The 17,147-nt window shown below is 39.6% G+C and overlaps 1 protein-coding gene across 2 annotated transcripts in view; it reads left to right on the forward strand.

Annotated features, from left to right (window-relative positions):
* CADM2 (cell adhesion molecule 2) overlaps positions 1-17,147 on the forward strand; it is a 354,958-nt gene that overhangs the window by 227,887 nt on the left and 109,924 nt on the right. For both annotated transcript variants that reach the window (XM_035116024.2, XM_060273644.1), the window contains exons 3-4: positions 6,201-6,353; positions 13,446-13,583. In XM_035116024.2, the coding sequence (XP_034971915.1) occupies positions 6,201-6,353; positions 13,446-13,583 (291 nt within the window). The remainder of the gene's footprint in view (positions 1-6,200; positions 6,354-13,445; positions 13,584-17,147) is intronic.

Below are 17,147 nucleotides of genomic sequence, written 5' to 3' on the forward strand. Positions count from 1 at the left end.
TGGAAGAAAAGCCAGCCAGCTCTGGGGCTTTCCCTCCACCCGCCCCACAGCCAGCCAGCTAGAAGGGACGTTTCCCTTCTCCCTGGCTGGCTGTGGTGGGGCGGGCAGAGGGAAAGTTGGCCAAATGCTGTGCGCGGCTCTGGGGCTTTCCCTCTGCCCGCCTCACAGCCAGCCTGCTAGAAGGAACGTCTCCCTTCTCCCCGGCTGGCTGTGGGGCGCGTAAAAGAAAAGGAGTGGCGGCAGGCAGCGGGGCAGGCTGGCCAGCGGCCCTGCTTCTAGGGGGGCAACTGCCCCCCCTGCCTACGCCCATAGAACAAAGTGCAAGTTTATGCAACAAACAGCTGAATGTGGCATACTAGACAGTACAATTCAGTGTTCAGAATGAACACCATTTACATTTGGTTACTTCTGCATCTTTCCAAAGCCTTGTGTCCCTAAGCGCTTCATATTTTTTAGTTGTATTTCTACTTCTTTCACAGATTCAGCACTTACTGTGACCTTTGCAAGCAAGCATTAGTCAATTAAATCCTGTGATACCCCTAGGCACAAAGTAAATATTCTCATTACACAGACTGGGAATTTGCCTTAGTGAGGATAAGCAGTTTCCTAGGATTCATATTTCAAATGGAACTTGTAATCTATGTCTCTCACTTGTTTCCACCGACCTACACTCACACAACTGTCCATTAAATGGACTTTGCCTGGAGGTAGTTGAGAGTCTGCATACAAAAAAATGGGCATATGATTTGGTAATTTGGACATCTTGGCATCTGTGCCTTTTAAATTATATGTTTGATACGATTGCTATTACAGGCTGAATTCACAGGTCGTCAGGGTGGGCATTAGTAAATGTGATGACATCACAAGTCAAAGTTAAATCTGATTTGACAATGTACTCCCCCCCCCTAATAGTGCCCCTGTGCCAATGTGATTTTCCAAAAATGGAGTCCCTCAGAAAGAAAAGGGGTGTATCAACATACCCAGAGTAACCACCTAAGATTTACAGAAGAACAAAAATCATTTAAATCACTGAGCTATCCATGCTGATAGACATAAGACACATTTTTGTGGCATATTACTCAAGCCTTATATTGACTTTCAAGATCATCTGCAATTCCTGCTGAAATAAGAAACAGAAGTCATATGACCCTTGTAGCTATCAGTTAGCACTTAACTAGCATCTTCATGTGACCTTAGTGCAAATGCAATGGTAGCCCAATCACCAGCAGCAAACACAGTAAGTCTGGCTGGCTGCCAATCCTAATCATCACTAGCCCAATTGTATTCTAAATCGCAAGATCATGCTGAAGGTTCATAGACTAAAATAAATTAATGTGTGCTTTTCCACAATACATAGTCTTATTATTTGGGTTTTGCCATTCCAGCTTCACAGTCAAAATGTGTAATGCTTTATAAACTATTATCGGTATTCTACAAAACAGCTTGCACAGTAATTTGTCATGGAACTTAGTGTTGCTTTGCATAGCAATCCTGTGCGTTTTTACTTGGAAGTAAGACTATTTTGGTTTAAAGGGTAAAGGTAAAGGGAACCCTAACCATTAAGTCCAGTCGTGACCGATTGGGGTTGTGGTGCTCATCTCGCGTTATTGGCCGAGGGAGCCGGCGTACAGCTTCCAGAGCATGTGACCAGCATGACAAATCCACTTCTGGCAAACCAGAGCAGCACACGGAAACACCATTTACCTTCCCGCTGTATTGGTACCTATTTATCTACTTGCACTTTGACGTGCTTTCGAAATGCTAGGTTGGGAGGAGCTGGGACCAAGCAACAGGAGCTCACCCCGTCACGGGGATTCGAACCGCCGACCTTCTGATCGGCAAGCCCTAGGCTTATTTCCACAGAGCTTATTTCTGCATAGGATTGTAGCCTCTCTGCATTTTGTAGAACAATTATATTTTTCACTGCATTGTTAAGAACCCCTAAATGTTGAATTATATTCCACTATTTTTTTCTAGAACAAAAATAAACATTGCCCTTTTTTTCTTTCTTCCTACCTTTTCTTTTGGTGAGGTGCTGATATGGCAAAACTTTGTTTGCCAAGATAATTATTTACCTTTTGATCAAAAGGTAATTTATAGTTTGAGGAAGCTTAAAGAGTAATGATCCTTATTTCAGTATTTTTAATTGCCATACAGTTCTAGCACCACACAGTTGTCCAAATTGTTAATAAAGTAGTGCCAGTTATTATTAACAATGAGGATTTAATAATCACTAAGATAGCATCTGAAAAATTGTTGTTAAAGGAAAGCAAAGATGGGGTAGAAAAAGGCAATAATAAATATCACAACCCTCAAAACATCAATACATTTTTCAAACAAAAGTGCACACTGTGTGCCTGGGTCCATGCCCATCTCTGTCTTCTGTCAATCACACACATCCTTTTATTAGTCTAAGATAGAAAATAAACAAGAAGACTGACAGTTTTGTGTCCTTTGGCATTTTTGTGTCACCACCACAAGAGGAAGAGGGTATTATGTCATCAGTCAAGTCTGTCAGGTCTGGTTTAGGCTGCTATTTATCTTTAAAGATTGTTTTCCTTAATCCCCCCCCCCAAAAAAATGGATCCTCACATCTATTATGGATTGTATGTAGTTGATACTCCAGAAATCAATTCTCGCTGCCCCCCGCCCCCCATAAACTGGAAATATTCACCAGGAACTATTTGTCTTCTTTCAATTAGTGGTCATAAATACATTTATTAATATAGCTACAGTCTTTGTGCAAAACATTTTAGAAGAAGCAGCTACAGTCTTTTTCAGCATAGGTAACTAGCATGGAAATTTCTGGAGATTCATTTTGAGCAAAGGTCAGCTAACTTTTTGGGCCCAAGGGCACATTTGCAAACTGCAGAAACTGTCATGGGCACTTCACACTCACACACATGCAAGCAAGCACACACCACAGGCTTTTCTAGTACCACTCTATGCTGCCTCAGTCAGACCACACCTGGAATACTGTGTCCAATTCTGGGCGCCACAGTTTAAGAAGGATGTTGACAACCTGGAATGTCTGCAGAGGAGGGAAACCAAGATGATACAGCTTTCTTCATTGGATAGAAATGATGGGTGTAACCCTGCAACTAGCTAATCAAGCTTAAGTAAAATGAAGGGAAAGAGACTTAAGTACCTGCCAAATTAGCATTTATTTTTGTTTTATGATATCTGGGCAACCCAATTAGGAGGCACAACTACTGTAATGACATCAAATAATAAATTAGAACTAGTATGTCAGAAATGGTTTTTTGTTTTTGTAGCATACCTCAGTTTTAAGAATCTCATTATATATTACGTCCATTCATATTAGCTTGCTTCTTTTCGTTGTTGATCACAGATAAATGTTAACAGCCTGAGGTAGAAAAAGCTTTTCAGCTGGATGGTCATTGTTGTAGTCACTTTTTTGTAGTAGTTGTTGTAGTCACAGCTGCTAAACTTATTCCTTCAGGGCTAATCAACAATTCCCTTTCTATATTGCTCTATTTAGCACTGTTTCATATTAGGGGGGGGTGCTTATGTCTTTGATTACCCGATTCATTCATGAAATTGTCTATCTCAGCACAGAAGTGGACATGATCAAGATTGATCACATGTGTTGAGAGCACTAAAATAATTTATTTTCTATATGCTCTCTCATGCTATGTATCTTGGCTGCTATTTTATTAGTAGAACTGTCTGAGAGATTGATTCAGTTGCCTCCCTTCCCCAGTAGAATGGAAGGAAAGATTGCAAGGGTTTGTATATAGCTGGGAAAATACAACATCTCCAGAGTGGAGAATTTATTAACATTTTGCGCAGTTCTTCAGCTCTAGTTCTCCCAAATATTCATTTAACATTTTCCCTTATTTTCTCTTAATTTATTTCCTTACCAAAACAAAAATATATCATTTTGAATTTGATATTTTTAAGAGATTCTTTATTTTTTTTAAAAAAGACCTCTTCCCTGTCGTATCTCATTTTTCTGATGACTTGTCTTCTTCCAGTATGTATTTGCCTGGGGAATTCTTGAGGAAGTGATTTATGCATTTTATTAAAACAATATTTAGTGTGTAGGAGGAGTAATGGGTGCATCAGTTTCCCAGTGGTTTATATGCAAGGCAGAACTTACTGTGAAGTGGGCAATGCCCTGCTACCCTCCACATGCGGCAGCAGTCCATCTTTGACAGTGGTAGATGGCCAACAACTGCTTTCTGAGGGTGGGACTGCAGTCTTGCCAGGTTTTGTGGCACTACAGTTGACAGGTGTAGGGAAATCTCAGAAGCACCACCATTTATACAGGTGTGTTGCAAGTATGAAAATGTGGAACTTCTACCACTGGAGGTTGACCAGGAGCTGCTTGATATTATTGATTCACATAAGATGGCATTCACTTCACGTATAGACAACACAGATACACTCCCCACTTCCCTAAGTGAAGAAAACATCCAAGGCTAGAGCTCCTTAAACTTCAGTTCATTTCAGTGAGAGCCCTGAAGACTGAAAACATGGTTGTAACATTTGCTTTATTTTCAAATATACAAGTAGATCATGTGTGGATGTAAACAGCAGACACAACTACCAGGCAGCAAGCAAATTCCCTGAAGATTTGCACGTACAATCTACCAGCCAGCTCACATTTTGCTCCCTGACTGTACCCCCCTTCACATATTACTTGTATGAAAGGGGGAAACACACTATTCCCTACCCCATACTCCCAAGGACATGTGGCTTCCCCTGGTACTACCCTCAATATCCATGCATTGGTGAGATTGTCTGAATCAAAGAAACCTATGCAAGTATTTATTATTATTTTGTGTGTGTGTGTGTGTGTGTGTGTGTTTTCTTTAATATTTATATCCTGCCCCTCATCACACCTGAGTCACAAGGCTGGGCCACAACAATTTAAAACACAACATACAATAAAAGCAACTCAGTACAGTGGACGCTTGGGTTGAAAACGTGATCCATGCAGGAGGCACGTTCGCAACCCGCAGCGCCATGTCTGCACATGTGTGGGTCGCAATCCGGCGCTTCTGCGCATGCGTGAGTGCCAAAACCCAGAAGTAACCCGTTCAGGTACTTCCGGGTTCGGCGCAGGAAGCAACCTGAAGCGTCTGTAACCCGAGGTATGACTGTATACACTTTCAAGAAGAACCATCCTCCATCTATGTCAGTGGGAATAATCATGTACCTCGGTGCACATTCAGATATCTCTGCTTGTCCTATCTTCCTGCTCCTACTCATCTGCCACACTTATCTTCTCCTCGAATTTGTTTCAGAAAATTAAAAGAAATGCAACAGTTTATAACTATGTTCCTCATAGACATGGGGAAATATATTTTAATAATCCTCAAGCATGGGTTTATAATTTAGGCTGAATTTTTTCTTATGGTAGTGAGCCTATAAATGTGGCTGGGACTCCTTATGACCTCTGGATCCTGGGAAAGTGTATCCCTACCATCACCACCACCACCACCCAATTCCTGAGGCCCCAAAACACTAAAGAGTGGTCTCAAGGGCTCAAAAAACTATTCTCTAGCAATTCGTTTCTATCAGCTCACCATTTTGGGTGATTAACATGTAAGTTGGCAAGTGACACATATACACACTAATAAATAAGGGAAAGCAATATTGTTGTTGTTTCAAGATATATGATGTAATCTTGTACTAATGCTTGAGCCAAGCATACAGCCCCATGATCTGCTTTCAGGGGAAAACAATTGAATATAGTGGACCCGGAGTGCAAAACTAGCTAAACTATAGGTTTGGGTTGTGTGTTTTTAAACTGAACTGATTTGTGAAAAGAAACTCTCCCAGACACATAAAAAAATTCTAGACAATACAAGTGAGATGAACACCAGCCATTGCTGTTGTGTATCACTCAATGCAAAGTATGTGGTGATTTGTTCTGTGGTAATAATCCATTCAGGTTACCTACAAAGAAGACTATTTTGCAAAATTGCAGCTTTTGATTTCTTCTTGTTTTGTATTTTGATATTAAAGCAATATTTCATTTGTCTTGTCTGATATTTTCCAAACAGAGCATTTGTAAAACTCTGTGGTATAAATGGTGTGAAATTACTTTTTAAAAAACCCTGTGCCTAACATATTTCTACAACTTCACATTAAACCTGCTACATTGAAGATGGTATTACAATGTTTATTTATGAAATATTTTGAATATATGTTTTATTTTTGCCTTACAGCTTTGAGGGACAATAGGATTGAGCTGCTTCGAGCTTCATGGCATGAACTAACCATCAGAGTCACTGATGTGTCACTGTCAGATGAAGGGCAATACACCTGTTCTTTATTTACTATGCCTGTCAAGACTTCCAAGGCTTTCCTCACCGTTCTGGGTAAGCATAACAGGTTGAGAATACCAAAGAGAAAACCGTTGACAAGATAACTTATATAGCTTCTTATGAACTTCAGAGGATTCTGCAAAATATGGCTGCATTCAAATGTTGTGCTAAACCATGATATATTGCTACAAAAATGAGCCTGGTCTCATTTACCTACTTTCAGACAAGGTTGTAAGGAGGAGTTTGGAAGCTAACCACAGCAAGTCATCTGAATCAAAAACTGTGGTTTATTTTAACTAAATTTAGTGAGAACAAGCTAACTTGATAAACTATGCCTTGAGTTAACTTGCTTCTACTAATCATACTTACTTTGTCCAAGTTCAGGTGACGTGGCTCCCAAACTCCTCTTTGCAGCTGCACTAGGTAGAAAAGTGAAGTACACTAGCTTGGAGATAGGCTAGGCTCATTCTTGTAATGCTAAACTATATTTTAATGTTATGTCTGGACCAGCCTTGTATATTGAGTAGACACAGTGGCTATTATTGCTTTATACTGAGATTATCTGTAGTGAAAATTAGATTTTGACTACTGTAGCTTCTGGGCAGTGTGCAAATGACAAATTAGTGAATCTCCTAAACTGGCATAGTCAATGTGGTCTCCTCCTGATGCTGTAGACTTAAACTCCCATCATTCCTCATAATTGGCCATGCTTGCTGGGCTGGTGGAAGCTGTACTCCAACACATCTGGACTAACATTGTTGGATAACAAATAGAATAGCTTTAGAAACCCATTTATCTTTTCATTTGAAGGATAGGTAGGGACCATAACCCAACAGCAGAACACCTGCTCTGCATGCAGAAGTTTCTAGGTTCAGTCCCTAATGTCTTTAGTTAAAAGGATCAGGTAATATGAAGATACAGCATGATTAGATGATGAAATGAAAGATTCTCAATAATTGCTGAAAGTCAAGAGTATACAATGTTAGGCTAAATGGACAAATAGTCTGACGTGGTATAAGGGTGTGTCCTAAGTTAACACACATTGCTCAGAAAAGAAATGCAAGTGACTCATGCATTCATCTTTCACTGCCTTTCAGAATCTGTAAAACTGCAGTTTTGTTGCAGTATCTCGTAATCTGGGTTGATACAGAAAACACTGTACAGTCCAAGTACAGTCCACTGTACAGATACACTGTACAGTCCAAGGACCAAGGAGTTTGTTTGTTTGTTTATTTGTTTGTTATATGTGCTCTTTTTCTTACAATAATACTATATAGTGCACAGGGAAAGAAATCTAATGAAAAGGCACTAAGACCATCTATTTTATTCCTTGCTCCCTTTCTACTTTAACAGAAGTTCGCATTTCCACAGTGATGGTCAGCTTCTTTAACTTCTAAATATTCCACCTTTTTTAACACTTAAAGAAAAGCTATAAAGCAAAAGACTTGGGAAGTGACCCAGGAAATAGTTGAGGCATCAAGATGCATAAGAATCTATGAATGTTTGTGTCCACACACACACACACACCACACACACCTCTATGTGGCTAATACGTTATAAAAAATTGTCACGCTAATCCAGCCAGGCTATTCTACCTATGATATAAAATGTCTGTCAATGAACTACCCTTTTGGATGGAACACTATGTGCTTGAAAGCAAGCTGTGTGTGTGTTAATCCTGCACTGCATGTATACCATTGGACTGATGGCATCTATGGAGAATGAGGGTGATAATTGCAGGTACCTCCCCACCTCCAATATACACTGTCAGAGTTGCCAGTGCTGACCATCTGCTCAGGGACAGGGGGAGAACTTTGCATATAGCAGTTTATATATAGGCTGCTGTTGTGCATGGGGGTTTCTGGATCTTGTAGTTGCCCCCTGAGTTTGACATGCTCTTCTTACCTTTTCTTACTCGTCCCTTTTTTCTGTTTTTTCTCTGCTTTTGACTCTTTGTATATAGTAAGGTGAGAGTTGAATTTAATAAGGCTGATGTAAAATGTTCTGTGTGCCAGTAATATTAAACTTAATCCAGCCAGGGAATTGCTTTTGTGCCTAGGATATGAAATATGTGCCTCTGCTAGTTCCACTGAGACTATTTTACCTGTTTGACGTTAAAGGGGAGGGGGAACCAACTCAGAACAGAGTATTCCAGGATAAAGACAAACGCAGGTCAGTTTTCTATCTAAAGAAGCATACCTTAAGATAATAATAATAATAATAATAATAATAATAATAATAATAATAATAATAATAAACAGGTGGCCGTTTAAACTCAGTGTGTAATATGCCCCCACTATCTTTTTTATTTTAGGGAAAGCAATGTTATAAAAGGCATTTGTCAAGCTGTAGTTTTTCTCTCTCTTTTTTCGTAATGTAGGGGCAATTATCAAATCAGTTTACAAAATCTATTTTCCTGTAATTCGTTCGTGCCATCTTTTTAATAAGATAGGAAATGTCTGTATATATCAGTTCCCGTTTCAGTCTTTTAAATTATTAGATTTTAATGTTAGGGGTATTATTAAGGAGAACATATCACACATCTTGGAGAGAATTAATGCATTGAAAAAACTCTGCTGTTTCTTTCATGTGTTGACTATTGCTCAGGCCTAATCAGCCACCTATGAATTTAGATATAAGTGTTGTTGTTTTTAAAAAGCTGAATGATAAAGTGAGGTGCATTGTAAATTATATCTGACTTCTGTCCAGTGATAAAGAGTCAATGAATTACATAAACAAGATTCTTAAAATAGTGTTGCCCTTATCACTACATTTTAATATTTTGTTGGAAGCCGCCCAGAGTGGCTGGGGGAACCCAGCCAGATGGGTGGGGTATAAATATTATTATTATTATTATTATTATTATTATTATTATTATTATTATTATTATTATTATCTCTGTGTGTGTTAAGAATGGATAAAAAAGGCAATGGAAGGATGTGAAGCAATACTATTGATATATTTGCACAGAAATAATTCCCATTCTGTTCAGTGAGGCTAACTTCCTAGTAAGCATTCTTAGGATTCTAACCTCAGGATCTTTACATTGGTTTTTAAATTTCCCCATCCATTTACGTGGACATTTGGTGGGATGTGTTTCATGCTTGTATTTTTTTTCCTGTGGTGTAAGGCTGCACTGGACGGTGTGTTGCTTCTGAAAGAGGCATATGCAGTCTGGGTTAATTTTAGACACAGGGCCAAGTGATAGTGAAGGTGTTATTTGGCACCAAGGTCTGGCCTCTGCCCAGCGTGCACTGTGTGACTTCTTGTGCCTTATAACTTACCTTACCTTACCCTCTGCCGCTCTGTGGTCTCCCCTGTCATTATCAGTGCATCTTGTTTTTGTTTTTCTATTTCTCACCATGACTGCCCTCCTTTTTGCTGTAACCTATTTTTGCTTATCACATCACATGCTTTTTCTATTCTATGTTTACCACATAAACTCCTTTACATCCCTGTCTGTCTCCTGATGCCATTGATCTGTCATCATTCATCTTCTGCATTAGCTATTTTTAACAATGGGCTTGCAACACTGTGGTAGTGTCTGCTAGAAGGAAATAACTCAGCACAATGACTAGCAGAATCTCTCCTTTAGTTGAAGAACCATTGAATTTAAGAGTCCAGCATTAATTTCAATGCACTGCATAATACCTAGTACAGTACTTGGAATAAGGAACTGATGTGAAATAGCATGGTATGGTTCAGAATGCTTACCTGGGGAGCTGATAAGCATGTCTGGGGTTTGAACAAATAACTGATGATCAATGGTCTAACAGAATATCTAGCTCAGACAGTTTGGGGGATGTATGAGGAATTCTCCAACAGGAAGATAACTGGTTGTTCCTTTCAGTAGAGATAGATGAGCAATACTAACAATTGGATATCTATGAAAATTTATCTGCACCTAAGATGCTAGTGTTCTGGAATGTAAAAATAACCACCTTTTGTGGGGAGTGTATCAAAACATCCACTTATTTGGAGAAGATATTCACTAAGAATTCTTCAGCACCTCTGGAAGAAAAGTATAGCTCAGGACTGTCTTGTGTGTGCACTCTAAATCTCCCCACCTTGCCATTTCCTTCTACTCTATTATTTTCTTTGTTAGTTATCTGTATTACTTCATTGTCTCCTTGTCTCAAAATCTCTGGGACCATTTTTCCATTTTTGCTTCACTCAAGGCTCCTATCCATCTTTCATTTCTATCACAACTGATGGCACCATGTTATGAACAGGGATGCTGGAGGAATTCGGTTTCTGACAATTCTCATACAAGCTGACTTGATCCACATCTCTAGGACTAAAGTGCAAATCATAATATAGCTGTCTATTTTTGTGTGGATTTTTCTAAAAATGCATATTAATGGAGAAGGGAGATGAAACATCTACAAGAGTTAACAGACCAGAAATAGATTTGCCTATCTCTGATTATAGGTCGCTAGCAGCCTCTTACCCAGCATTGCTTGGGACTTCTAAGAAAGACAAGCAATGAGTGCAATTTTGAAATCAGTCATTAAAATCAGTATGGCTTCCACATGTTCAGTCCATCATCTTGATTCAAAATGACATTCAACCACAGCTAACCATAGAAAAATCCCTGCTCCTTGATTTCAGGAACCATCATGCAAAATTTGGTTACAATATATTAAGAGGCACCCAAATGCATAGCGAATAAACAAACCAGCCTTCTAAAATACATAGTTGCTATTGATCAATTTCTCTCCTGAGAAATCTCTATGTGGGACAAGAAGCTACAGTTAGAACTGGATATGGAACAACTGATTGGTTCAAAATTGGGAAAGGAGTACGACAAGGTTGTATATTGTCTCCCTGCTTATTTAACTTATATGCAGAATTCGTCATGCAAAAGGCTGGACTAGATGAATCCCAAACCGGAATTAAGATTGCCGGAAGAAATATCAACAACCTCAGATATGCAGATGACACAACCTTAGTGGCAGAAAGTGAGGAGGAATTAAAGAACCTTTTAATGAGGGTGAAAGAGGAGAGTGCAAAATATGGTCTGAAGCTCAACATCAAAAAAACCAAGATCATGGCCACTGGTCCCATCACCTCCTGGCAAATAGAAGGGGAAGAAATGGAGGCAGTGATAGATTTTACTTTCTTGGGCTCCTTGATCACTGCAGATGGTGACAGCAGTCACTAAATTAAAAGATGCCTGCTTCTTGGGAGAAAAGCAATGACAAACCTGGACAGCATCTTAAAAAGCAGAGACGTCACCTTGCCTACAACGGTCCGTATAGTTAAAGCTATGGTTTTCCCAGTAGTGATGTATGGAAGTGAGAGCTGGACCATAAAGAAGGCTGATCGCCGAAGAATTGATGCTTTTGAATTATGGTGCTGGAGGAGACTCTTGAGAGTCCCATGGACTGCAAGACGATCAAACCTATCCATTCTTAAGGAAATCAGCCCTGAGTGCTCCCTGGAAGGACAGATTGTGAAGCTGAGGCTCCAATACTTTGGCCACCTCATGAGAAGAGAAGAATCCTTGGAAAAGACCCTGATGTTGGGAAAGATTGAGGGCACTAGGAGAAGGGGAAGACAGAGGACGAGATGGTTGGACAGTGTTCTCGAAGCTACAAACATGAGTTTGACCAAACTGCGGGAGGCAGTGCAAGACAGGAGTGCCTGGCGTGCTATGGTCCATGGGGTCACGAAGAGTCGGACACGACTAAACGACTAAACAACAACAACATTGATCAATTGTAAACCATCTACTGCTATGTCTGCTTCTTCATGTTCTATCCCTGTTTTCTTCTCTTCTCCATCTCAGTACCTCCTAATAAAATGATTGTGCTTTGGGGGAGAACATAGGAATTATTTGTAATAATTTGTAGTTGAGTGAGGATAGAGGCGAAAAAGCAAGAAATGTGGAGTTAGGACAATAACATAGAATGCAGAGACAAGCCACACTGGCAAATAGTTAATAGAAAGGCTCCGTAGATACAGGCTCTACTTGCTGACAAAGCAATGAAAATGGAAAGTGCTGGGCTCAGCTTGACATGCTCTCACCTGCCCTGAGGCCCACACCTCATCACCTTCTGAACCTGTTGGTGCATCCAGATTTGCTTCAATTGCTTGGCTGTCTTTCCACAGTGCACAAAAGTCTCTGAGCTCCAGCTGCACACTGAGTCCAATTTCATGGTCTGCATGGAAATTCACTGTTTCTATGTAGTCCATGAAATCATAATTTATACAGGATATAAATTATGATTGTATGGTTTGATCAAAACCACACTATGATCTACAGAAGGATATCAGTAAATTTTAACTTCTTATAACTAATTAGACTGGAATAAGTATAACTTTTGTATGGCCTTTCTTTCTGTATTGCTAGCTCAAATCATACTGTAAAGCTTTAAAATATTAGCTTAGTTAATAATATAGGTAAAGGGTAAAGGGATCCCTGACCATTTGGTCCAGTCGCGGATGACTCTGGGGTTGCGGCGCTCATCTCACTTTACTGGCCAAGGGAGCCAGCGTACAGCTTCCAGGTCATGTGGCCAGCATGACAAAGCCGCTTTCTGGCAAACCAGAGCAGCACACAGAAATGCTGTTTACCTTCCCACCAGAGTGGTACCTATTTATCTACTTGCACTTTGATGTGCTTTCGAACTGCTAGGTTGGCAGGAGCAGGGACCGAGCAACGAGAGCTCACTCCATTGTGGAGATTCGAACTGCTGACCTTCTGATTGGCAAGCCCTAGGCTCTGTGCTATAGATCTTTTTAAATGCCAGCTCCAATTTTCTGAAAGTTTATTTTCAATCGACATATTTCACCCCCAAACCTCATATTTAATGTTCTTGGCTTTTACTTCTCAATGATAGGCTTAAAATCAGGAATCCATTGGTTCAAAACTGAAAAAGGAAGTCTGAAAAATTGTTCTAAGATTCAGAATGCTTGTTTAGTGGGGGAGAAATTTATGCAACTCTTATGTTGGATATGTAGTGCTTGAATTTTAAAAATGGTAGATTAGTGTCACTAAACTTGATATTGTTGAAATAAATGTCTGTACCGATAAAAATTGTACTAATCAGTAATGCCATTTTACCTCTCTGCACTGTTAAAAGCCTTTAAAACAACTTGTATGGTATCAACATTATAAATCAATTTTGTGCTTTTTGCTAGGTGTTCCAGAGATTCCTCAAATTAGTGGATTTATTTCACCGGTTATGGAAGGTGACAGGATGGAGCTTACATGCAAAACGTCTGGTAGCAAACCAGCTGCAGATATCAGATGGTTCAAGAATGACAAAGAGGTGAAAGGTATTGTTCAGAATTGCATATTTCATTTATAAGAAACAATTGTTAATTAAACATGCAAAGAAGTGGATTTGATTTGCAAAACTGTTACTGCTCCATTCCTGGTAGATAATCAAAGAGTAATCAAATGAATTTTCTAAGCAAATGCTCATGCTGCTATGAGTGGGTAACCCAATTCTTAAAATCATTGGGACAGAAGGCACCTCAAAGTTCATCTAGTTCATCCCTGCAGAGGAAGAAACCTGCTACTGCACTAGATGGGTGACCATCTAGCCTTTGCTGAAAACTTTCTGATGAAGATGGGTATCTGAAGAAGTGTGCATGCACATGAAAGCTCATACCTATGACAAACTTCGTTGGTCTCTAAGGTGCTACTGGAAGGATTTTTTTATTTTGTTTTGATGAAGATGAGTTAACCATCTTCTGATTCCTTTGCTGGTGAGGAGAGTCAAGGCTCTATGTATCAGTGTCATCTTTCCCACACCAGCCTAGGGTTTGCAGCACAATTCTCCCACAGTAATTCCACACAGTGGTGAAAATAATGCATGTACCTGATAACCAACAATCACAAATACCAAGTACACAGGTTGGATAGAAATGTGTCGGGTCACTCCTTCACTCCATATATGTCTCTGTTTTTCCACCACCACCACCACCACCACCCTTTTATGTCCTTGGCCTATGTAGCTGCTTCTTTGCTCTGGCTGGGTGGAGCAATCACTACATCCCTTTTCACTTCTTCCTGGCAGATTAAGTCACATATATTCCCATTAGAATTAGCTGGTGCCCATTGGGGTTGCAGGTTAGGACAACTGTCAAACGGTAGGGAGAACCAGCTCCCTGTTTTTTCCCCCCATCCTCCTGTGTTGTAAAGGTACAAAACATACTTACAGAATGCAATACTGTAGAATTAATGAACAGATATTCAGTAGTTTTCTCAAGTACAGACAAGCCACAAAATATTGGAACCTGCACCAGGCATAGAAATGACTAGTCATTAACTCTGCCACTACACCAAGCTTTAAAAGTCAATTTCACCAAAAGCAGAATGGTGACGCTCGGAGTCCATTAACTTGCCCAAGAAACAGAGCCTATGCATGGTATCAAAGCAATTCACAAAAAATCCCTTTCACAGAGGGCAAAGTGGTGAGGCTAAGAGTTCAAATCCGATCCACACCTCTTTTACATACACATGTATCCCTTCATCCCTGCCTAGGAGGTGGAGAAAAAACTGAAGGTAAGAAAGGAGAAAGACTTGAAGTAAGCAGGAAAGGGAAGGAGGGAGAAAAGGGGGAGAGAGAGAGAGAGAGAGAGAGAGAGAGAGAGAGAGAGAGAGAGAGAGAGAGAGAGAGAGAGAGGCAAAATAAACAAAGGGGGGGAAATGGGCATGGGAGACAATAAGGAAAATGGCTGCTATTTTATCACACTTTCTACACGCTGAAAAATCACAAAGCAATACCTACTGCTTTGTTGTTGTTTAGTCGTTTAGTCGTGTCCGACTCTTTGTGACCCCATGGACCATAGCATGCCAGGCACTCCTGTCTTCCACTGCCTCCCGCAGTTTGGTCAAACTTGCCTATCCTCTGGTTGTTTTCTGTTCCCAGTGCACACTGGATCACATTGTCTGCTGTCTGGGCACTTAGTAATTGAGTCGGTGTCTGTGAGCATTCTTCATTAAAGAAAACTACAAAAGAAATTCATAAAAGCAATAAAATAGGAAAAGCAAAACAGCATTCATACAGCGGCAAATTTAGCAGACAAAAACTTCTTGATCAGTTCATTATAATAGCATTAAAACACCTCAGTATGGTAGACCAAAAATAAAGAAAACCACCTAACAGTAAAAATGTCTTCATTAAATGAAGGTCAAGATGGTCAAATGAACCTCTGGAATCAGGGAATTCCATAGTCTGGACATCGTCACAGAAAGGCCCATTTCCCACACACCAGCCAACCAACCAACCAACCAAACAAACAAACACATATTCATCATAGTAGTGACACAGGAAAGGGCTTCAATAGCCACTTTTAAAGCCAATGCATTTAAATTAAAGGCAAAGCTTATTGTGTGTCTTCTCACACATAAAGGCCATTTCACAGTTTGCATTTGCAGAAAGCAGACTTGGAAAACTAACATGGAAAGAAGATGCCACGAGTATACAAAGGCTTCAGAAGAAAGGTTGGATGAAATTTATCATGGCTCTACTGTTGATTTATCTGCCTTGAGAGCTTATCAAATTGTTAGCATTCCTGAATGAGAGTTCAAAACTACAATATCAGGATTAGATAATTAGGTATATAATAATATATATGTATAATAATGCATTGCCTGTTGGAGGAGTGCTGATATTTTAACAGGAACCATGGACAGATCTTATTATGTACATTACGTTCCCAATATATTAACCTATTGAAGGATATGAATAAGTGATTGAGGCACATGTTGCAAGACAAAATATGTTGAATACTCAGCATTTTTACAAACTACAGTTTAAAATGGTTACATTGTTAAAATTTCTTCTGACAAACAACAACCATATAGTGTTTTTAATGCAATCTTGATTTTCTCTCTGCTTTGCAATTTCTTTCTCTTTGTGTCTGCTTGCTGCCAGAAACACAAGTGATCATGTTACATTGCTGCTGTAATTTTTAACACCTCTTTTGCAATAATGTCTCAATCTAGCTCTTTCCTTAAAATATTCCATTAGAATCTGTGAGTGTGTCAAAATTGTATGGCATTAGTTGGCCGCGAAGCTTCTCCAAGCAACGTTGCAGAAGTAATCAGCTAAAACCATTAATCTTTATTTAATATCCACCAACACTGAGTAATGTATAATACAACCAATACTAGCATATTTAGAAAAAGAAAGAGAAAAAATGACTATGGATGCTGCTCGAGAGAATTTCCTCATTCTCCCCACCCCTGCAACATTTCCTGCCATGCAATATTTCTAAATCAAAATCAGAAGATAGTAATGGAGAAAGAAATATTAATTTTGTCAACATTAAAATGTATCTGAATTCCCATGGCCAAAATATGCATACAGAAAATACGCATTATCCTGCATCATAGCTGGGGGACGTACCAAGCAATTCTTGCCATTCTTAGTTAATAAGCCAGGCTGAACTGAGCATTAGCTTTCACACCATAGTTCATACAAGGGAGGAGATGCAAGTAATTTCCCTGATTCTAGCTGTTGGAAGAAAAATCACATATTCCCAGCTGCAGATAATAGATCAGAGGGAAGCGGGGCGAGTTATGCCTTTACTGTTTCAGGCATTGCACGCTTAAGCCTGTTGGAAAGATGTGGAAGGATTTGCAATAGCCTGGCACCCTGGGCAGTAGTAAGTCAGTTAGTACTTTGAACAAGCAACTAAATATGATGTCCAGAAAGCTGGCCAGCATTTTGAATTAGAAAGTATGGTAAGAAATACCCTGGCCTAGCTCAGTGGTAAGAGAGCTAATTTTTAAGACAAGAAAGCAAACCTCAAAGCTACTTGCTCCCTCTCTTACAGCAGAAACAATACTCAGTTGAGCTTTTTTCAAATGAGCAACAATAATGCTAG

Source organism: Zootoca vivipara, chromosome 4 (assembly GCF_963506605.1).
Source record: "Zootoca vivipara chromosome 4, rZooViv1.1, whole genome shotgun sequence".
Lineage (NCBI taxonomy): Eukaryota > Metazoa > Chordata > Lepidosauria > Squamata > Lacertidae > Zootoca > Zootoca vivipara.